Source organism: Vigna angularis, chromosome 3 (assembly GCF_016808095.1).
Source record: "Vigna angularis cultivar LongXiaoDou No.4 chromosome 3, ASM1680809v1, whole genome shotgun sequence".
Taxonomy (NCBI): Eukaryota; Viridiplantae; Streptophyta; class Magnoliopsida; order Fabales; family Fabaceae; genus Vigna; species Vigna angularis.
The window spans coordinates 37117049-37140361 of NC_068972.1; the positions used below are offsets into that span (position 1 = coordinate 37117049).

The 23313-nt window shown below is 32.6% G+C and overlaps 1 protein-coding gene across 2 annotated transcripts; it reads left to right on the forward strand.

Annotated features, from left to right (window-relative positions):
* Nucleotides 1-6174: 6174 nt before the first annotated feature.
* Nucleotides 6175-18607, forward strand: LOC108326161 (uncharacterized). 2 transcript variants are annotated; one of them, XM_017559479.2, is made up of 9 exons: nucleotides 6175-6559; nucleotides 6671-6801; nucleotides 11940-12147; nucleotides 13415-13943; nucleotides 14028-14279; nucleotides 14402-14593; nucleotides 14683-14757; nucleotides 14869-17382; nucleotides 18056-18607. In XM_017559479.2, the coding sequence occupies exons 1-9, from the start codon at nucleotides 6381-6383 to the stop codon at nucleotides 18353-18355; spliced, it is 4380 nt and encodes a 1459-aa protein (XP_017414968.1). In that variant the 5' UTR covers nucleotides 6175-6380; the 3' UTR covers nucleotides 18356-18607. The 2 variants fall into 2 exon arrangements, with proteins under 2 accessions (XP_017414968.1, XP_052730336.1); XM_052874376.1 differs by lacking the exons at nucleotides 6175-6559; nucleotides 6671-6801 and adding an exon at nucleotides 6847-9018.
* Nucleotides 18608-23313: the final 4706 nt, after the last annotated feature.

The following is a 23313-nucleotide window of genomic DNA, read 5'->3' on the forward strand; positions in this document are numbered from 1 at the left end:
GTCAAATGTATAAATAATTGTTCGTGAAGGGCCAACACTATCCCCTTTTGTAGTTGATGATGAGAGTTTTTTCCTTTTGAATGTTTCTATACTAGGATTTTCTTTACATCTTGTTAAATGATTCCTCATCCCATTTGTTTCAACCAAAAATTTAATCAAATCATCACAGTAGTTACATTTAATCTTTTTCTGAGAATAAGGCTTTTATTTTGTATAATGTCCCCACACATCTAAGTAACCTTTACTATTTTTAGTTGATGATGTATTAATATAAGAGGTAAATGATCAATTCCAAAAGTAACTAGTGTGATAGTTTCTACATTTTTTGGGAATGTAAAATTCATTTGATAACAACAAAGGATTAATCAGTTTTTAATCCAACTAAGGATTAAAGTACCCATTGATAAGAGACATGTAATGGAATGAGTTGCATTTTGGAAAATAAAGAAGGTAATACTATATTGTTAACAAACATTTCAATAAAGTAGGTAATATCTAATTTGTTAAAGCCTAAAAGTTACCTCATGTTCTTTAGTTTGGTGTTGGGTTATTTTGATATATTATGTTATTCTGTTTTTATCTTGCATTCCAAAAATACATTAAGCAACACATAGTTTTAACTTAAACATCAACACATGTTATATCTTGAAAGTTGATAATCTTACACTGCAAATTAGTGATGAAGAATTGATTTTTGGGGAAGTCTTGTATGAATCTTAAGGATGATGATAATGATATTAAGGAGTGAAGGTAAAGTGAATACAAATGGGCCACCCTTATTTGGTCTTAAAATCTGGATGAGACAAGAGGTTTTTAAAGTAACATGGCACATACACATGTTGTGATTGGTCACTTTCTCTTTTATTTTGTTGTGTAAACTTTGGTTTGAAGATTTTGGAATAGGATTGTTTGACTTTCTTGACAGTTAACCATCACTACCACAATAAATTACACTTACAATGTGGTATGCATAAAAAAGAGACCACCCTACTTGAATTCATTGCTTATAAATTTCACATGCCTTCTTCTCATCCCAAGATCATCTTCCATGATTTAAGCTAAAAGCACTCATCCATCATGGTTCACTCTTTACTATCTTCCATGATTTAAGCTGATACAATCTTATTCAGGAAAGAGTATAATCTTTTTTGAATTTTAATCCTAAAGGGCACGACAAAAATAAATCAGAGAAGAATGCGAAATAAGACAAAGATGATGACGCCACAATCTAGCAGATTGATAAGTCAAGTGAAAACAATTTGTTTGTAATTTTACTTTAATTGCAAACAATTTGTTTATGTTTTTAAGTTTTTAAGTTATTTTTGGACCCGATGTCTTTGGACTTTCTTTTAGGGTTTCTTAGACTCCTTAAACATTTGTACCTATACATAGGGGCACCAAATACAAATGTTGATACTTTTAAGTTATAATAATTGCAAATAATTTATTTCTGTTTTTAATTTTTCAAGTTATTATTGGACTCAATGTTTTTGGGCTTCTTTTAAGGTTTCTTAGGTTTCTTAAACATTTGTACCTATATATAAGGGCACCAAATACATATGTAAACACTTTTGAGTTATAATATATGCATTTACATTTTGAGAGAGGATTATCTTGGTTCTTGGATTAGAACTCTAATTCTTATCAAAGATTAAGATCTTGGCATCTCCACTTCACTTATCAATCTGCTAGATTGTGGCATCTCCATCTTTGTCTTATTTCACATTCTTCTCTGATTTATTTTTGTTGTGTCCCTTGAAGATTCGAATTCAAAAAAGATAGTACTCTCTCCTGGACAAGATCTTATCATAAGTGAAAAACTATAACTATTGATTCCCCTAATCCCCAAGTTCATCCTAATAACTCATTTCAAATTAATAAAGAAACTTTCAAGTAAATCACATAACCTAACCTAGTACATTCACAAAAGACCAGATTCATCGAATTTGCAAAAAAAGAGGAAGCAAAAATGAATTATAATGGTTAAAATTGAAAACCCAAATTGGAAGAAGGTAGATAAAGAGATAATTGATGTGTAAGAGGAAGAGACGATAGGGCCTTGACGGTGATTGAAACTTTTGATCTTTGTCTCTAGTGATATTGAGAAAGAATTGAGATATATAAAACACGATTCAACAAAAAAGAAAAATAAAACACAATTGAAGCAATTAACTGAATTGTAAATTCAGTTTTTTAAATTAAACTATAAAATGATACAACTCAGTTTTTATTAAAAATAGTTTAGTTTTTCTAATATAATATAATATAATATAAATAATTTATAATTAAGTATAATTAGATTAATTTTGTCTAGTTATAAGATTAATATATAATCAACTATGTACCTAATTGTCAACCTAACGATGCTAAAAGGAACGGTACAATCAACCTAAACCCATAAAAATAAAATACCATCAAAACCTTATAAATATGTGAAGAACCCAAGGTATTTATTGTTCATTTGTTACACATTTATTATCTTATATTTTTGAATGGTATGAGTGATGAATGTGTTTGAAAACAAAACATCTCAAATTGTAGCATACAAATAAGAGAAAATTAGATAAAAATAAATAAATAAGAAGTCTATCTTTTGAAATCATCTCAATTCCCGAAAGAACAAAATAAAAAAGAACATTTAAAATTTTGTGAAGAAAATAGAAAATTCAAATTTAAAACAATGAAATAGATACAGATATATGTACAATTTAAAGATTAAAGATGCGATGAAAAAAAAAGAACATATGCATACCAGACAAACAAAAATTTTCGCATTGCAATTTGCAAACTCTCCATTAAAAAAGAGAGTCTAGTATTAGACCTAACTAATTTAATAATATCATAACTGCTATTTTACATTGAGTAAAATTCATTTTCATATTTTCATTGAAGATGCATTAAACAATATTACATTTAAAGTGGTGGGATCAAGCACAAGCTACACAAATTATACTACAATGTGTGAGCACACGGTGTACCTAATTATACACCAAATAACTTGGTTGCTAAGTTAGTTTTACTTAATTGCGTATAAAATCATAAGACAATAAAAAGCATTCAAAATATCCAAACATCGATTAAAAATAATTAAACACAATCTCATTCATTTAAACATAACTTATAACTCAACAACATGGTAAGGATAATCATTTTTATATTTAAGTTTCGCAGGTTAATTATTTAATAAAATAGATATTTTAGTAAAAGTATGTACACTAGGGTGAGTACAATTCTCTTATCATATTTTTAAATCCTTAAATTATTACATTAACTTACGTTCGTGGAATGTATTTGTTATAAATTATAAATTTAATTTTAAATTTTACTTCTTTTATTTATGTTTTAAAATTTTATTTTGAATTATTTCTAAAAAGAAAAAGTTTACCATGATTATAAAGGTGTATATACATTCAAACAATACATATATTATTTTTAATTATAATATATTTGGTCTCCTGTATCAATATTTATTTTTAATTATAATGTATTTGGTCTCCTTGTATCAATAATTATTTGACACATAAAAAAAACACACACATATATATATATTATTTGCCTATCGTTATCATTTCTTTGTGATCATACATTTTTTTTTTGTTAATTTAAAAACTAAATCGTAACAAAATAAAATTTTATTTCTAAACTATAACATCATGAACAAAATAAAATACTAAAATTTTGATAATACATAATAAACATACAAAATATTAATATAGTTATCTATAATAATAATTATACCAACGTAATATATCTACAAATCTTAAAAAAAGTAAACAAGTTTTTCAAAAGATAATCAACAAATGAAATATCTAGCTACAATCCCAAAGGTTATTTAGCAACATTTTCGACTTCTCTCGAGCCCAACTCATCCTTTGCTCACATCGATAGGTGATCATTGCAAGATATAAACATTATAGAAAGAAAAAAAAGACCGTGTAAGTTAGTGTTGAAAAGAAAGTTTTATAATATACTTTAAACATAAAACATATTAGTTCATTATTCATAGCAAATCATAACTCATAACCATTTATGTAGATGATTCTAGATTCAATTATTCGTATACATGCTTTGACATAAAACTGTTAGGTCTAACAAGGAGAAGGTTCACCGGAGAGACACAAACACCAATGAGATTTGAGCCCAATCACATAAGGGATTAACATCACTCTCTACCAAAAACCTTAAAGGTTGGGTTAATGAGTCTTTCATCTTTATACAATGATCTACTTTCTCATTTCTATCCAATGTGAGACTTAGACGCACACTTGGATTCCTAACAATCTCCCTTTCGGTATAGGGATCATTATACTCGTCTGAGCTGGTCACCAAGACAAATCATCGACTCTGATACCACTGTTGGGTCTATAGAGGAGGAGGTTCACCGGGAAGACACAAACACTAATGAGATATGAGTCTAACCACATAAAAGATTAACATCACTCTCTTCCCAAAACCTTAAGGCAACAAATTAATGGGTTTTTCATATTTATATAGTGCTCTACTTTCTCATTTTTATCCAATTTGAGACTTAGACTCACACTTGGATTCCTAACAAAAACTTCACTGTAGATGTGCACTCGTAGTAGTATTTATACTTCGGAGAGTCATAAACATATGAATTGTCACCCTATTTCACGAGGTTAATCTTTCTGAACTTTCATACATCAAAACACATCACACTAAACCACACCAAACCAATTCCTTCTTGGATAAGTTACAAACATACTCAAATGATCATTACAAAATAATTATCACATTAACATTCACACAAACAACCTTAAAACATCATAAACTAGAAAAACATACACACGAAATTTTGTATTAAACTTTGTTAATCTGACTCAATGAGAGTATCTAGTTGCTCAACGAGTAATATTTAAAAGTAATAACAACAACCAGATAACTAGCCTAGCGAGATCATCACTAAATGGCACAAACTTAAAAGATCACGAAATTCGTCTAGCGAGAATGGTCTCGCTCAACCATGGTCTCAACCATTCTCAAGTCAGTGAGTCTATGATTTTAGTCTTGCTCGGTGGGAGTTTTCTCACCTAATGAATACTAAGTTAGTGGCTCTTGAACTATAGCTTGCCTAATGACCATATTTTTGCCTTGCGAAAACCATGTCAATGAATCATTTGACTTTGGTTTCGCTCAGCGAGAATATACTCGTTTAGTGAGTTTGCATAATTTTGTAAAACATGAATTCAATAGATTTATACCTCATAAGCCTCTGGAGTCCAATCTAACAATAACCATAGATGTCAAAACAACCAATTTTTAGATAATACACAATTTAAACTACACAGTTTACTTCCAATACAAACCATTCAACATCATAGAGTTTAAATCATATAATCTCTAAAGACAATTCAATTCTCCAATCTCAACTCAACAAGTCAAACTACATTAGACAATGAAATTTCACAATTCAACTATACAAGTTTACAATTAATAATTAAAACTTGTCTATCGGTTAAAATTAAAATAACTAGTTTTCCTTACTTGTCACCTGACTCAAACTATTTTAAGGTTCCTAAAACAGCTATACCACCAGAAGAAACTCTATCTGCTCTTACTAACAACACAAATATGATTAGGACACATCGTTATAACCACTAATCAACAAAGAGTTTCATAAAGGACTCAAATTTCATATGCAAGAGAAAAACACTTACATGCACAAAAATACCCAAACAAAAGAAAAGAATAAAAATCAATTTATTCTTTTGAAAATCAAGGACTTAGACAAGGTCATATCTTTAAATAGTTGAAGAGATAGTTGAAATTTCTAGATCGAGCGATAAAAAGTTTTAAAAAAATAATTTAAAAAAAAATTATATATTTTTAAATAATAAAACTCTTTAATAAAAAAATATATTTACACATTAAAATTGTTAATGATAAAATAAATGAGATTCACTATTTTAACACGCAATCACTTGTAAAACATTATTTTTTTAAGATTTTACACACACTCGAACTTAACATTGGGAGAAAATATTGAAAATATAAAATTAAGTCATTGTTACTAAAAATATTATAAGCACATTTTTCTAATATCATTGTTTTAAATTTAAATTATATAAAATAATTATCATCATAAATAAATTTTATATACATACATAAACTAGTATAACCATTATGAATATTTTTGTAGATGCACTGGGAAAAGATTGTGTCAAGTGATTGCAGGGACTTAGGCAAAGAACATAACTATTCTAAAGAAAAATCCAGAAGTATATCATGTAACATCAACAATAACTGCTTGCTCAGAAACCAAACATCAAACACAATCCCTGCATCAAGGGTTTTTGCTTTCAATTGTTTGTCTCAACTCATCTTCGCGCATAGCTCAGTGGTTTTAGGGAGCAATCAACATGGCGAAGTTGTCGTCATCTTCTTCGAACTCTGAGAATTCCAGAGAACTAGTGTGCGTGGGAACATTGGAAATCGCCACTCCCAAACCCGTTGGGTTTCTCTGCGGCTCAATCCCCGTTCCAACCGACAAGTCCTTCCACCATGCTTTCCATTCTGCCCTTCTCCCTATTCCCCAAACGTATGCGCACACATACTCTCTCTGTTTCTCTCACTCAATAACTTTTTATTTTTTTTCGTTTGAATTATGTGTTGTGTTTTTAGAATTAAGTGTTATTTGTGGTTGTTTCAGGGTGAATGCTCCTCGTTACCGTTACCGGATGCTGCCGACTGAGACTGATCTGAATACTCCCCCGCTTCTGGCCAATTTTCCGGACAAGGTTCTTCCTGTTGGCGCTGTTCACTCCAAGACAATCGGAGGAGGTGCTTACTCTTTACCCTTGGAGTAAACTAATTATATGTTATAAGTGGAATCTCATGTTCAGTGGTTCAAAATATGTTCTATTCTACCTTTTCGCACTTGGTGGTTGTGTATTTTTGTTTTCACGTTCTTCAAAGCTATCATAAATTGCAATTGACATTGTAGGAAAACACAAAATTTGGCGGGTGTCATTCTTCATTTGAGGGTGTCATTCTTTATTTGAGAGTCCCCTTCGTGATCGGTTGTTCCATTGTATTTTAGCCTAGGGTGTGTTGATGGTAGTCTCATTGTAATTTGACCTCTCTCTTTTAGAGTTTGTTATCTAATTTTTGTTTTTTCCGTTCTTAGTTCTGTGGACTTTCATTGAATTTAGATGCATATATTTAGTTATAACCATCTGAAAATGAATGCTATCGATGTACGCCATAAAGTGTCTCCTTTAATAATTTTTGAATAAAGTGAAAGTCTTGTTATCGCACCTTGTGGAGAAGTCTTGGATGTTGTCTTGAAGTTAAAGTTCGTTGACGACCTTGTGAAGGCTGTCATATCATGGTTCTGAGATCAGTATGCTATCTGTTGTATTGATTGCTGTTGTAGTAATGGGACTTTGTTAGCTGACCTACAGTTAAAAGGGTCTATGTTAGCAAGGGTGACAGTAGAGGCTTGGGACTTAAGGATGAAAATCTAAGCTAGTAAGCCAAGGATGGAGGTCCAGTTAGAGGGGAGTAGGTTTTTCTAAAGTTTCAACCTCACAGATGCAAACTACAAGTCACAAGCAACCAGTGGGGAGTTAAGCCCAAGATTATTTCTCATTTCAGATTTTCAAAAGTATTGGCCAAGTTGCTCACTGGTTGTGCTTATCAGTGAGCCAATTACATCCAGTGTTTCACATTTTTGTGTTGAAGAAGGCACTTTCTTTGGAAACATGTTCTCAGCCATTACTCACTTAGAGATTCAACATCACAGGTTTTTAATTTTAGCCAAGGTGCTGATAAGTGTCAGAAATCTCCTTGATTGTGAGAATTTATGGGAATTAGCATCAGATGCTTAGAACCTTTTTTCCTATTTTAAACTTTGAGGATGTTGTAAAACTTATTTTTCGGGCCCAAGGGGGGATATTGTTATTGGGTCTCCAATTATTAGGGTCTATGTTAGGAATAAAAAGATGATAATAGAAAGTTGGGATGCTGGTCTATTACTAACAGTGCGGACTGTCTGTCAGATGGTTGTAGTTGACACAATTTTATGGTGATTACAGCCTAGCATGGATACCAGGCCAACAGACAATTGCTTGCGAGAAACGATGCCTTCATTAGTCATATTTTGACAAATCAGTTAGAGTACCAGGCACCTCAAGCTTACACTATCAGTTGGATGGCCAAACTGATGTAGTAAATGTCAGAATTGTGTTTGTATTAGAGATGTCATAGAGGTGTTCAATATCATTTGCAAATATACTCTTAGCCTTCTTCCACAAAGAGTGACGCAATTTGAATATTCTAAGAGTTCTCAATATATGTTGGGTTACACTGATTGCCACAACAAGGTACAAGGATGGAAATCCATCTTTTCCTACTGTTCAAATTTGTCTGATGGTATTTTATTACCATCTTCTTCTGAGTGTTCATGAAAACCTTGCCAAGAAAACACATTTCAACCGATACAGACCTAGACAAATAATTTTTGCCTTTAAAGCTTCTTTGAAGTAATTGTGGGTGACCTAGAAAATCAGTGGACAGATCAGATGCCATGGTAGACTAGAAACAGAGAGCATAGGTGTAAAAGACGAACTTACAAGGTGTTCAAATGGGGTCCTGAAGTCTAATTAGTGGGAAAGGACGGAAAGGATGTTGGGAGAGGGATAAGAGAGGCACAACATTGTCCCAGCGATTGGAAGTGGTGGGTGGATTGCACGGGTTGGCCCTGCAAAGGTGTATGTGGCTGTGCATGATGAAGAATTAATTATTCACCATGCCATTCAATGGTGTTTCAGCAGTTTTAGGAAGAAGCCCTTTTTCTTTGCATGCATCAATTGCTTCAGTATCTAAAAGCTGTATGTGGCTGTTGCTTCACTGGAAAGGTGTATGTGGCTATTGCACATATCTAAAAGCATCGTACAAGGGAGAATCTCCCACTTTACTTCGATACTCAAGACATCATCAATGTAGGAAGTGCATCTATTGGCAGGGTGCAGGAATTAATTATTGGATAAACTCAAGGTATACTTAGCACTAGCTCAAAATTTATTTTGTAATTTTATAACCAAACACTTTTAGAGCCATGTCAACATGCAATCAAAGTGATGGAAAAATGTCTTTAAATGTTTCCAAATATGTGTGTGATAATTTAGCATAGGAGTTGGCATTTTATTTATGATAGGCTGCTCTAAGGACCACATTCCCCCATAATACTTTGGAACATTAATCCAAAAAATTATGTCAGAGACTACTAAAGGAAATGTTTATTAATTTAATTTTTTGCAATACCATTTTTTTGAGGAGTAATATCAATTGATGTTGAATACCTTTATTTGAAGGAATTAATTGAGATTCTTATTAAATTATTCAGTGTTGTCACTTCTCAAAATATAGTTTTCAGTGTCAATTTGTGTTTCTAAGATTTGTGAAAAACATTTAAATATATTAGGAACACTAGACTTTCATGCATAGGGTAGATCCGTCTTAGAGAAACTGATGTGATATATTTTATTGTTTCTATCTTGTATAAAGCTGAATACAAAGGGAGCCTCTATAGAAGCTACCCTTGAAAGCAAAAAGACCAAAACACCCAAAACAGACTCACTAAAGGGGACAGACAGCTGGAAAAAAATAAATTAGAGAGACAGTGTAACAGAAAGACACAAAAAGACAGAAGAAAATCTCTTATTTTCTTTTATTCTAAAATATTCTAATAATCCAACACATCCGAGTGTGATCATCAATAAAGGTTACAAACCATTTTATTTCCAAATCGGGTTGTAATTATTTATGGACCCTGGTCATCGATTTGGATTAAATGAAAAATTTTAAATGCATGACGAGGTTGAGAGGAGTAAGGACTTCTATGACTTTTAGCTAGAAGAGAACTTTCCCATTGAAACAAAGAAAATCAGCATTTTTTAATAAATGTGGAAACAAATGCTTATGATGTCCCCTAGTCTATTATGCAGCAGCATTATTTAGTCCCACACAGGGGAAGAATTAATACCACCTTGGGCTACTTTATTCTCAAAAACATCTTCATAGTAGTAGAGACCATCTGTCATTTTAGCATTGCCAATCATCTTCCCTGATGTCCAGTCCTGAAAATGTAATGAGTAATAGAGAACTTCTCATTACAATTGGAATCCTTGCAAATTTGACTAATGGAGAGAAGGTTTCCTGAGAATTTCGGTGCATGTTGCACATTTTAAGTAAATGGTTTTGGATAACGCAGTATTTCTTTCATTCTAATAGTTTATTTCCAAAACAAGGAGAATATGTTTTAAATAAGAAAGGTTGATCATATGATCAAAAGTACTTGAACCCATGATGCATCGTACATGCATGTTTGAGGTGCAATTAAAAGAGTTGGAGGCACCAAAATTACTTTCTTTGTACCAGAGAACCAATACAATGGCGAGCTAGATTTTAGCAACCTTGTGGATTCATCAACTTGTTCCTCGTGTAAAGAAGTCTTTTCTGCTTCATGAGTTGTAAGGCCAAATTTAGGTCTTCATCTAGAACCTAAATTACTGCCCTTTAGTTGTGTTGGTCTCCCGTGAATTTTCTAGTATGTTTCTCAGGTGTGACGTGGTTTATTGCCATGATCATGCCTAAGATTTGATGAGTTCTTGTGGTTTATTGATCTACTATTGTCTTTGCCATCATCAACCTTATGTGAGTTTCCTCTCTAATGATCTCCGCAAAGGTTTCACCTAATGGAGGCAATGTTGCTCTCCCTGTGATTCTACCATGATCTTCATCTAGCTTCTCATTTAGACTGCAAGAAACTGAAACGTCCATCCTTCATCCCTTGTTTGTTGATGGTGTTTGGCATTCTCGGTAGACTTCCACTTGAGAATTTCTCAAGAGATCTAGCTTCTACCACACCCACTTCAAAGAGTGGAAGTATCCTGTGACATTACTGAATTTCTCTGGCTTGTAAGTTGAGTTCATATATCTGAGATTTATTTGCAAGCTCTGAATATACTTTTGTGACACTACCTTACAATTTTATGGCTGCTGAATAAAGCATGTAGTTGCTACTGATGACTCCATGGACACCAACCATGTCATAATCATTGAGTTTTCAGCACCCACATCATATTGTGGGTCTGTATGTTGAGCTTGATTTGCTTGGTAGTGAGGTATCTGAACTTCTACAACGGATATACATCTAAACAAATTGGGGCCAACGGAGATAGTTTAACCCATTAAGTCAAAAAGAGGTGATTTGAACTGAATGCGAATAACTGAAAAACAACCTTCTGCTCCTATTTTAGAGGATGCAAACTTTGATAATTGGTGGTGGCTGAGGAGCTGTCACCCATGGCTCTGCATATCAGAGGCACAGAGTTTGTGCTTTGGTACCAAGTTGAAAATGTGGAGTATTGTTTTTCAATGGAAATAACTTGCAGGGATTTTTCCTTTTTATAAAGGGGAATCACTTAAGGTGATATACTAAAACAGGGTAACTAAATCCTAATAAAGGAAAGAAAATATAACAATAATGAATTACCTTAAAAAGGAATAGAATAATTACTAGTTAATTAGCTATACAGGAATAAATACAAAATCAAATTCAATTACAGAGAAACTTTCTGGAATCAAACAGGTTTAGTCCTCTTTTGACACCATGTCAACACAAATGAAGCAAATCTATTCAATTCAGAGCTCTCCCTTTGCGTTTCTCACAAACCAAACACACTGTTCATGTGTTATTTCTTTCCAGCACATCAAGAGTGTTAAGTCTATAATTCCTTCATGGGTTGATACTGTTCTTATTATCAGTCATTGAAAAAAGAGCGCCGTAATGAAATACAAATGTATGCTATTGTGAAATACGTTACATACGTTGTTTGGTTGGTTTCCATTTCTTTATGATAGATTCATCAGTTACATATTTCGATTCTTTCAAAATTTCAATTTGTTGGTGACAGATTTTCCTTGGGAAGGCACTGCTGTTGCATCAAATTTCAATAGAAAATGCGAGGCCCTTGCAGTGTCTGGCTTGGTTGATTATGGAGATGAGATTGATGTCATTGCCCCAGCAGACATTTTGAAGCAGATATTTAAAATGCCATATTCCAAGGCTCGACTATCAATTGCTGTTCGTCGCATTGGTCATACTCTTGTTTTAAACACAGGGTATGTATTTGACCTACTCTTGACTTAATTTTGTTTCCATGACTAACTTCCACTTAGTTGTGGTCACTTATAATTGCTGCTGACTGTTGTTTGATTCATGATAATTTTTTTCACTTTAGAAAATTGAGCTTCCCTATCTATTCTCTTTTGTTGTAATAAGAAACTGAAATCTTTATTTTGATCTGAACAAAATATTAGCAGTTGAAGATTATAATAGTATGTGCTTAAACAAGCAAGACATTAAGTTTTATTGCATCTGCCATGTATAAATTGTGCATTCTAGTTCACAGGGTGTATATTTGACCTACTCTTGATTTCATTATTTTTGCCATGACTAACTTTCACTTAATTGTGGCCCCTCATAATTATTGTTGCAGTTGTCCTGTAATTCATGATGACATTTTCACTTGAGAAAATTGAGCTTCCCTATCTATTGGCTTTTGATACAATAAGTGATATCTATATTTTGACAAAGAGAAAATACCAGTAGTTGATGATTACAATATTATATGCTTAAACAAGGAAGTAAATGTATAGACAACCGAATAGTTGCATATTCTGCCTTTATTGCATCCACCATATATAAATTTTGCATTCTAGTTCATAGGGTGTGTATTTGACCTACTCTTGACTTCATTTTGTTGCCATGACTGACTCCCACTGGATTGTGGCCCCTTATAATTGCTGTTGACAGTTGTCTTTTGATTCATGATAAATTTGTCTCTTTATAAATTGAAATCTTTATTTTGATCATAAGAAATTGTTAACAATTTATGATTTCTATATTATATTCTTCAACAAGCAAGGAAATTTACGACAGCTAAATAGTTGCATATTCTGGTTTTGTTGCATCCACTGTGTATAAATTGTGCATTCTAGTTCATGATCTCTGATACTTAAAATATGATTTTTTTTTCATAGAACTCATTTGAATGTTTTATAGGGACTCAACCTTATTTGGGGAAAAAATGAAATCTTAGGAATGTTTGGTTATTAGCTTGTGCTAGATTAATCGTCATTTTTTATTCTGAAGCCTGTTAGTTGACTTATTTATTTTCCTGATTTTGGCAAGCTACTATTTATCATGGAGAAAAACAGGAGGTCATGTGAATGAATCTTTGTTGACTACAGGGAGGAGGCTTTTATTTAAGTAAAATGTATAATGGTTATATAATCATGTAGTTCATAAAATCCCTAATTTACACATATAACATAACTACAATATTCAAGCATTTGATTAAATAGTGACAGTATTTATGAAGTGCAGGCCAGATGTTGAAGAGGGAGAAAAACTTATAAGGAGACATCACAATCAAGCAAAATGTGCAGATCAATCTTTATTCTTGAATTTTGCTATGCATTCAGTCAGAATGGAGGCATGTGATTGTCCACCAACACATCATGTTCCATCAGAAGATCAATCAAATTCTTCTGTACTTCCTGGAGGAAAACCGCCCCATATTGTGGTACAAAATGAAGATGTTGTTCAAGCAGAAGGATACAATTGCCATTCTGAGTACTCACAGGTTGAACCGGAAAACTTCTATTGGGGTAGCAAGAAGAACAGGAGAAATAAGAACCGTAGTCCAGTGAAAAAGGAGTCACAAGTTGGTGAAAAACCCAGATCATCAATGCAAGAATCTGAAAAACAAAGAAAAGTTGGTAATGATAACTTTCTTAGGATTTTATTCTGGCAGTTTCATAACTTCCGCATGCTCTTGGGAAGTGATCTACTTTTATTCAGCAATGAAAAGTATGTTGCTGTGAGCTTGCATTTATGGGATGTCACACGACAGGTGAGCACATTCTTCTGAAAATGGTGTTGCATCAAACTTTGCATTAGCAGATTGTTAATATTTAAGTTTTCCCAATTTTTGTAGGTCACACCTTTGACATGGCTCGAAGCATGGTTAGACAATGTCATGGCAAGTGTACCTGAGTTGGCTATATGTTATCATCGCAATGGTGTTGTTCAGGGGTATGAGCTTTTGAAAACCGATGATATTTTTCTTTTGAAAGGGATATCAGAGGATGGGACACCTGCATTTCATCCTCATGTTGTACAGCAAAATGGTTTGTCTGTTTTGAGATTCCTTCAGGATAATTGTAAACAGGATCCTGGAGCTTATTGGGTACTATTATTATTTTTTTCATTACATTTATATATTTGTTGTTTTTAGCTTTAGTGTGTTAAGTTTTTTAACAAATTTATTATACTTATCAGTAGTAGGAAATCTGACTTAGATTTTTGCAGCTTTATAAAGGTGCTGGTGAAGATGATATACAACTTTTTGATCTTTCCATTATCCCCAAAAACCGATCATCAGATGATAGTGATGACTCTTCAAGGTCCTTGCCATCGTCAATTAGTAGGGGTCGAAGTGATGCAGTATATTCATTGGGAACTCTCCTCTATCGAATTGCTCACAGGCTTTCACTGTCAATGGTGTGAAAAAATGAAACATTTTTCTGGGTTAACGCTGCTTTTGGTAGTTCTACTAATTTTTTACTGATTACTGTCTGTTTTTGCTGTAGGCTGCTACAAATAGGGCTAGGTGTGTGAGGTTCTTTAGAAAGTGTTTGGAATTTCTTGATGATTCAGACCATCTGGTATGTTTTTGGAATAACAAAATTGATGTCCTGCCCAACCCCATTTGCCTAGTATTTCCACTTATCTTTTGTTAAGTTGATTGCATTTCTTATAAATGTTGTACTGAACAGGCAGTACGAGCAATAGCTCATGAACAATTTGCAAGGCTGATTTTAAATTATGATGATGAGTTGAATTTAACTTCTGAATCTCTGGCCCTAGAGTGTGAACTAACTGTTACTGAAGCCAAAGAGTCATCTTGGGATGTTGAAAACAGTAATTCTGAACGAGGAGGTGCCCATGAGGTATTTTATCTGCATGCTGCTGACAAATCAGGTGAACAGGGAAATATGATTGAGCACTTAGAATCAGAATGTTCTGTGAAGATGGTTTCTGATGGACAACCCTCATCTGGGGAACTGATATTGGTCAATAACATAGAATTGAGCAATCGCGAAGGGGATGTACCAATCACGTATCCTGATGTTAGCTCTTCAGTTTGTGAAGTGTGTCCAGTTCCAACGCCTGTGGTTCAGACAGTTGCCGACCCAATCTCATCTAAGTTAGCTGCTGTACATCATGTTTCACAGGCTATTAAGTCTCTGAGATGGATGCGACAGCTTCAGAGTACAGAACCAGAGGTGATGGATCAATTCACTGAAAATCATGATAGACCATCATCATCTTTTAGTGTTTCTGTTTGTGCTTGTGGAGATGCTGACTGTATTGAAGTTTGTGATATTCGAGAATGGCTTCCAACATCCAAGTTGGATCATAAGTTGTGGAAACTTGTTCTTTTGCTTGGAGAATCGTATTTGGCACTTGCAGATGCTTATAAGGAGGATGGCCAACTGCATCAAGCATTAAAGGTAATTCAGCTATCATGTTCTGTGTATGGATCAATGCCTCCACATCTTGAAGACACAAAATTTATTTCTTCAATGGCTAGTGGCTCATCCTTGCAGAGAAAACTCATTGATCTGAATGAAAACACATCATGGGATGATGTAAAAGACGAGACTGTTAGTGGCTATATTGAAAGAAAGTCTTCTGTTTACCTTTTCTGGGCAAAGGCATGGGAACTAGTGGGAGATATTTATATTGAATTCCACAAGATAAAGGGTAAAGAAATCTCAATACAAGATCTGAAAAAACCTGTAACCAAAGAATTGAGAATGTCATCTGAGGTTGTGAAGGAAGTTAAAAGGCTGAAAAAGAAGTTGGTACAAATTAACCATAACTGCAGTTCATGTTCCTTGGTAAACTGCAGCTGCCAGAGTGACAGAGCTAGCAGTGGAAACAGTGCAAGCAGTAGTAGTGCAGCTTTGGGCCTCATGACTCATGGTAGAAAGCATAATAAACGATTATCTGCTAAAAATGCCAATTACTCACCACCAAAAGATCCAGGAGACGAGTTCATTAATGACAAGGAGAATGGAAAAGATTTTGACAACAAATACATTGAGCATAGTAATAATGGTGGAGATCTGAATCAGATAGATACTCCTGAGAGTAGAATGGAAATCGAATCTTTGGCTGCTATAAACCCTAGAACTCTTGAGGGATCCTCAGAGATGGATGCCTCATGTTCTAGTGTTGTTTCTCAATCAGAAAATAATTCAAATGAAACACAGAAACTGAAAAATGGTGGGATATTTGAGTACCTAGTTGAACCTCTAGTGGTAAGTGTAGAGTCCAATCTTGTAGCTGCTCTAAAGTGCTATGAAGAAGCTAGACAATCATTACTTAAACTTCCAAATAGTTTGTCTGAGTTACAATCTGTGGTTAAAAAGAAAGGGTGGGTTTGCAATGAATTGGGCCGAATCAGACTTGAGAATAAAGAATCAATTAAGGCTGAACTAGCATTTACAGATGCTATAGATGCATTCAGAGAAGTTTCAGATCATACCAACATAATATTAATAAACTGTAATTTAGGCCATGGCAGACGGGCATTGGCTGAGGAGATGGTATCTAAAATAGAGAATCTTAAGCTACATAATATTTTCCACAGTGCATACAATCATGCATTGGAAACTGCAAAACTGAAATATTTAGAATCCCTTAGATATTATGGGGCAGCAAGGTTAGAATTGAATGCCATGAATGATCATGACGATTCTGTGACAAGCAGCTTGAGGAATGAGGCACATACACAGTTTGCTCATACCTATCTGCGGCTTGGAATGCTTTTGGCAAGAGAAAATACTACTGCAGTTTATGAAAATGGATCACTGGAAGATACATGTGTAAGTCACACAAAGCCCCAAGACAGAAAAGCCAGAAAAGATTTGAGAAAGCATGAGATTTCAGCTAATGAGGCCATTAGGGAAGCCTTATCTGTGTATGAGTCACTTGGTGAACTGCGCAAACAGGAGGCTGCATATGCTTACTTCCAATTGGCTTGCTATCAGAGAGACTGTTGTTTGAAATTTATGAATTCAGGAAATAAGAAAAGCATTTTGCAAAAAGGAGAAAATAGTGCTGTACAGCGAGTAAAACAGTATGCATCTCTGGCAGAGAGGAACTGGCAAAAAGCGCTGGACTTCTATGGCCCTACAACTCATCCTAATATGTATTTGACTATTGTTATGGAGAGATCAGCTCTTTCATTAAGCCTTTCAAGCTTTTTACACTCCAATGTGGTATTTTCCTGTACTTCTTTTACACATTAATTAAATTCTTTATGACTATATTTTACTGAAATATTCATTGAGATGATTTAATTCCATCATTAACCTTTTCTGTTGCACTATGCTATCTAATATCATGTGTGTGTTTTACACTAATAAAGACTCCTTGGAAATTTACATACTTGGGCTGAGTGCATTGTTTTGTTTGTTAACTTATAAAAGTAACTTACGCACTTGACTTCCCAGTTACAACAATGTTATAAAATTCACGAAATTGGGTTCTGTATTTGCAACTTAGATTTACTTCCTATGAAACTTGGTAAAAATGTCTCCAAGGTGTTGGGTCAAGTTGATATCTTAGATATGTTTTATCGTGATGTCAACTGCATAATGTGCTGAAGTACTGTATTTGAAAATTCTTTGAAATTGATGAGAATTTGAGAGAATTAGGTGGATCAAAGAATACATAAATTGATGAAATTTCTTTGAAATTTCTGACTTGCATTTTTCTGAATCAATTAATTGTCGTAAATATCTTTTGATATTCCTTAAATTTGTACACTAATAATGAAGACCTCACTATAGATTTTATTGAAATTTGGTTTTTGATATACCAATCAATATTTCATTAATGAGCCAGTGTATATTTCTGTCATTTGTTGATTCTTCCAGAATTTTGTTGCAGGTGCTGGAATCAGCTTTGGCGCATATGCTTGAAGGGCGCCATGTTTCAGATACTACTGAGGACACTTTCAGTACTAGATATCCTGAATTACATGCAAAATATTGGAGTCAATTACAGATGCTTTTGAAGAAAATGTTGGCCACGATTCTTTCATCGAGTGCAAACAAAACTCCTTGTCAACCATCTTTGACATCTAGCAGATTTGGTGATGGTGGAAAGATCAAAGAACTCTACAAGATGTCCCTGAAGGGTACTGACATGATCCAACTGCATAACATGCACAACTTGTGGATATCGTGATGGGAAGTTAGTCCAGCTGCACACACCGGGTACAGTGTATATAGCTTGTAAAAGTCATGACAGTAACTTCATGGTGACATTTCTTCTCTTGTTAACTATGGATCAGTGCAAAATTATAAGAAAAACCTAACCAGTAGTAGAAATATTGTAGAAAATCAATGTATATATTTATGCTTTAGCTACTTTGGGAATGGATAAAAGGATATCGAAGTATAAAAAGAGGTTTACATGCATTTTTATTGTCTTGAAAAAGTTCATGGCCCCTGAAATTATCATAATTAATTTTAATTTTCTATAAAAAAAAACTATTCATAATTAATTCTTATTTAAAGAATTTCGAATTAAAAAAAAATCTATTGAGATGAAAATCTATTGGATTGAAATTAAAAAAAGAATTAATATGAAACGTTTTGAGGATTTTGAAAGACTTTTTAAGAATACGACTTGCATAAAGAGTTTACAGACTTGAATATTTATAAGATGATTTGAAATGTTATGGATTGATAGGATTTAAAAGTGGGGTTGTACGAGATGAACTGCAAAAATTAGGATAAATGGGTTCTTTCTAACATTCTTTTTAGTTGATTAATAAGTAGGAAAATATTCATTACCTTAAAATGAGTGATTTAGTGATAACAAAAACAGAGAAGTTTGTAAATTTTAGAAATTGAAGTATATTGAATTTAAATTATTTATATTTTAACTTTTTTTTTTATAAAACTCAGGATATACTTTACTATGTTCATTGATACATGAAAATATTATTAAAAAAATAAAATTTTAGGAAAATCAAACCAAAATTTTTGAATAAAATATGAGTAAGCTAAAAAGTTATTCACAATAATCTCCCCAGTCCTATACACAGGAAAAGAAATCTATTATAGACAATTCCTTCAACAATCTCTTATAGACAACGGTAGAACTCTTATGAAAGAAAACTTGACAAAATGACAATCTAATCAATGTATTCTAATTGATCTTAAGGTCAATTGAGTCCTTATATAATTTTTCAAATGTTATATGTATCATTCCTTTCTGTATAAATATATAGAAGAATGTTCATTTGTGTGTCTTTTGGAAAAAAAGTTATCTTATAAAATATGTATTAATTTAAACGTAAAGACAAATTATGTGTGGTTTCGATTACATATCAGTTACCGGTCATTTTTTTTACAAACGATATATTGTCCATTGCATGATAAAAATAGAATAAAAGTTTTTTTTTTAAATTGAACTTATGTTAAAATGTTGATTAGTATAAAAATTTTGTTTAATTTAATTACTTAATTATATTTATGATTACCAAAGTTTTGTTATCGAGAGATGATTTAATGTTTTCATGCATTAGAGTGTCCGGATCTTAACATAGTGACAACTTTCGCTTGTGCTCTTTCTTGTTATCTTATTCCCAATCTCTACAATTTAAACTTTTCTCATCACATTAGTAGTACTTTTTTAAGTAATGAAATATGCATTTAATCATGGTGAGATGTACTTTGCTTATATTGAAATCATGTAAATAAACACCTATTAAACATGATAACATAGTATGATTTGGAAGTGAATCAATAATTTATTGATAGACAATGTTGTCTATTTTGCTTGAATCACTTTGCAATCAAAAGATGTTGTTAGATGTATTGTTATCCCCTTTTATTTTATTGTCTAAATTTAACTTCTTTAGTCTTGCTTTATATACTTTATTTGATATATACTAAATCATGTTTCAATTTTAATTGAGTTGACAACATTCTAATCGAGATATGTCAAAATGAGAATATATAAAAAAATAAATAAACACATTTAAAAGATGAGAACTATGAAAAATTTTAAATTTTTACATTTTAGATAGAATTTTAAATTCTCTAATTCTAAATATTCAAATTACTCTTATAAATTTTTAAAATTTTAATTTTTCAAAAATTTGTTATCTGAATAACTTATTTTATTATAAAATATTTCAAATCCTTTATAAAAATTTACTATCCTCTAAATGTTCTTTTTATTATAAAAATAGTTAATAAGAAATTTGAGAGAATTTATCTTACAATCATAATATTATTATAAACCAAAGATTCATGAAACTAATAGCATCTATGAAATAATAAAAAATTAAAAAATTAAATGTAGTCTCGAGCTTCCAATTTAATTCAATCTAAATAATAAAAAAAAATTCTTAATAAAAATATACATTGAAATGCATATTTTAATGATTTCAATTTTTGTATGGTAATGACATTACTTATACAAATACAATAAATAATATTCATATTATAAAACTGGTTTTTTTGTGATATAATTGTTAAATAATTAATATTTAACTATATAATTAAATTGTGTTGGATTTATCGATTTGAAATTTATGAATCGCCCCTAAATTTAACTAAGTTCATTAAAGGTCAACTCATAAGAATGCATTTGAGTAAGATTAAAGTGATTGTAGACGGAGTTGTTAAGAAAAACTCACAATACATATTTTTCTTGAGCCTTATTATTAATTGATAATTGAAGACTTTAAATATCTGTGACACTTACAATATTATAGAAATAAAAATAAAATCTGAAAATAAAATATTAACTATCTTAAACAATAAAATCTGCTTAATTTATCAAAAAATAATATTGTACCTAGATAAACCGAAAATCATAACTACGTATCCATATTTTATCTCTATCAAATAAAATTAAATATTACTAGACCCAAAAACTAATAAAATAATATTTAAACAAAATTATTAATAAAACCTAAAATTTAAGTTTACCCAACAAACTCCCCCATAAACTTAAATTCTTCCTTCCTTTAGTCGGCTTTCCATGTGCATCATCCCACACCGGGTTTGCTTCTTTCAATCAGATTTGACTTCTTCTTTTTCCTTATGGCCCTTACCTTGGTTGACATCTTTAATGCTCTGACTGACTTTTTTATGTTCGACTTCTCAATAACCTTGACTAACTCGTTTCTGACCTTAGGCGATTTCTCAACAATGTTGGCCGACATCTTCATCGGGTCGTTCTCAACATCTTCATCTTCCTCTTCGTCTGGTTCAAGAACACTAGATGTTTTCTCTTCCTTTTTAAGAGTCGCCTTCTTCAACTCCTCAAGCTCAACCCTTTGTTTATTCATAATTTCATTAGCTTAATCCAGAAGCCTCCCTATCCGCTGAATCTCTTCATCTTTTTGTTTGAGTTCTTTCTCCAGGTTTTCCTTATCCACAATTGTTGCATCCTTTACCGAGATCACTTCATCCATTGTTGGGATCGAACTCTCCATGTCCACTGCATCCGAGCTCTTTGCCATAAAGAGGATTCCACACTCTTCTTCAACATCTTCAATAACGAGATTCGTCTCCCCCTTTGTCTTGGTCTTGCAATACTTTGCAATATGACCAACCTTGCCACAGTTGTAGCACTTGCTTGATCTACACTCGTTTGCATAGTGGCCATACTTGCCACACTTAAAACACTCAACTCCTGACAGATCTCCTCGGCCTTTCCCTTGTTCTCGGTCACGCCAATTCTGTTGACCGGTTTGCTCTTCACTATCATTCTCAAAATTACCTTGGGCATGTGCACCTCGTCCTCGGCCTCCTCGTCCTCTGCCGCCAGGACCTCGGCTTTGAGTAGTCTAAGTTTTATTTGAGTCAAACTGTACCTGTAGTGCTTGATCTTCGGGTTCAACCTGATCATTCCAACTCCTTCTCCTTTATTCGTGGGCTTCTAATGACCCAACAAGTTCATCCACTGTGAGAACCGACAAGTCCTTCGATTCTTCGATGACACACACAATACTTTCAAAATCTTTTGTAAGGGATCTAAAAATTTTTCCCACAACCCGGCTAGATGGCATTTGTTCTCCATTCCTGCCGAGTTGGTTGGCCACCTTCTCCACCCGAGTTATGTACTCGGTTATATGCTCTTTGGACTCCATCTTAAACGGTTCAAACTCTCCTCTGAGAGCTTGTATTCGGACTTGTCTAACGCGGTTGTCACCTTTATACGCAACCTCCAATATCTCCCAGGCTTCCTTTATTGATTTAGCATTCGTGATTTTTTCGAATCCCGACTCATCTACTGCATTGTAGATAAAATACCCATCTCTTGCATGAGTTTTCTTCAACGTTGTCATCTGTGTACCCGTCCGTCTTCCACCATATCCAAAATGTCTTGGGATCTCAATAACGCCTTCATTTGTAGGCACCAATTACCATAATTGGTTTTTCTCGTTAATTGTGGCACACTCATACCATTAACAACCTTTGTCATCTCTCAAAAAAAAAATCAAACACTCACTTTTTCTCTCACGATGTTTGACTCTTTCCTCTTTCTCTTTCTCTCTCTTGGTATCTTTCTCTCTCTTAGTACTCAGAGCATAAAGCTCTGATACCACTATTAAGAAAAACTCACGATACACACACTCTGATATTTTCCTAAAATTGAGTCTTATTATTCATTGATAATTGAAGACTCTAAATAACCGTGACACTTACAATATTATGGAAATAAAAATAAAATCTGAAAATAAAATATCAACTATTTTAAAAAATAAAATCTGCTTAATCTATCATAAAATAATATTGTATCTAGATAAACCGTAAATCATAACTATGTATCTCTATTTAAATATTACTTGATCCAAAAACTAATAAAATAATATTTAAACAAAATTATTAATAAAACTTAAAATTTAAGTTTATCCTCGTGTTACTCACTTTTATATATTTATATATATATATATATATATATATATATATATATATATATATATAAATATAAGTATATATAAATATATAAAGAGTATTAAAAAAAATATTTTGGGTAGACTAATTGATTTTAAAGTCATCTTTTCATACTTTCATGCATAAACATGTTATTTATATTCCTAGGTAGGATTAAACGATAAGTTCAATAGTACTTATTTTATCATTCTAATTGGTTTATTAATTTAATAAGAAATTCAT

Excerpts from the sequence above, each read along its gene's own strand:
- LOC108326161 (XM_017559479.2), top strand. The coding sequence starts at position 6,381 with ATGGCGAAGTTGTCGTCATCTTCTTCGAACTCTGAGAATTCCAGAGAA. Across the intron at positions 13,944-14,027 it reads TATGGGATGTCACACGACAG|GTCACACCTTTGACATGGCT; the intron begins GTGAGCACATTC and ends CAATTTTTGTAG. Across the intron at positions 14,280-14,401 it reads AGGATCCTGGAGCTTATTGG|CTTTATAAAGGTGCTGGTGA; the intron begins GTACTATTATTA and ends AGATTTTTGCAG.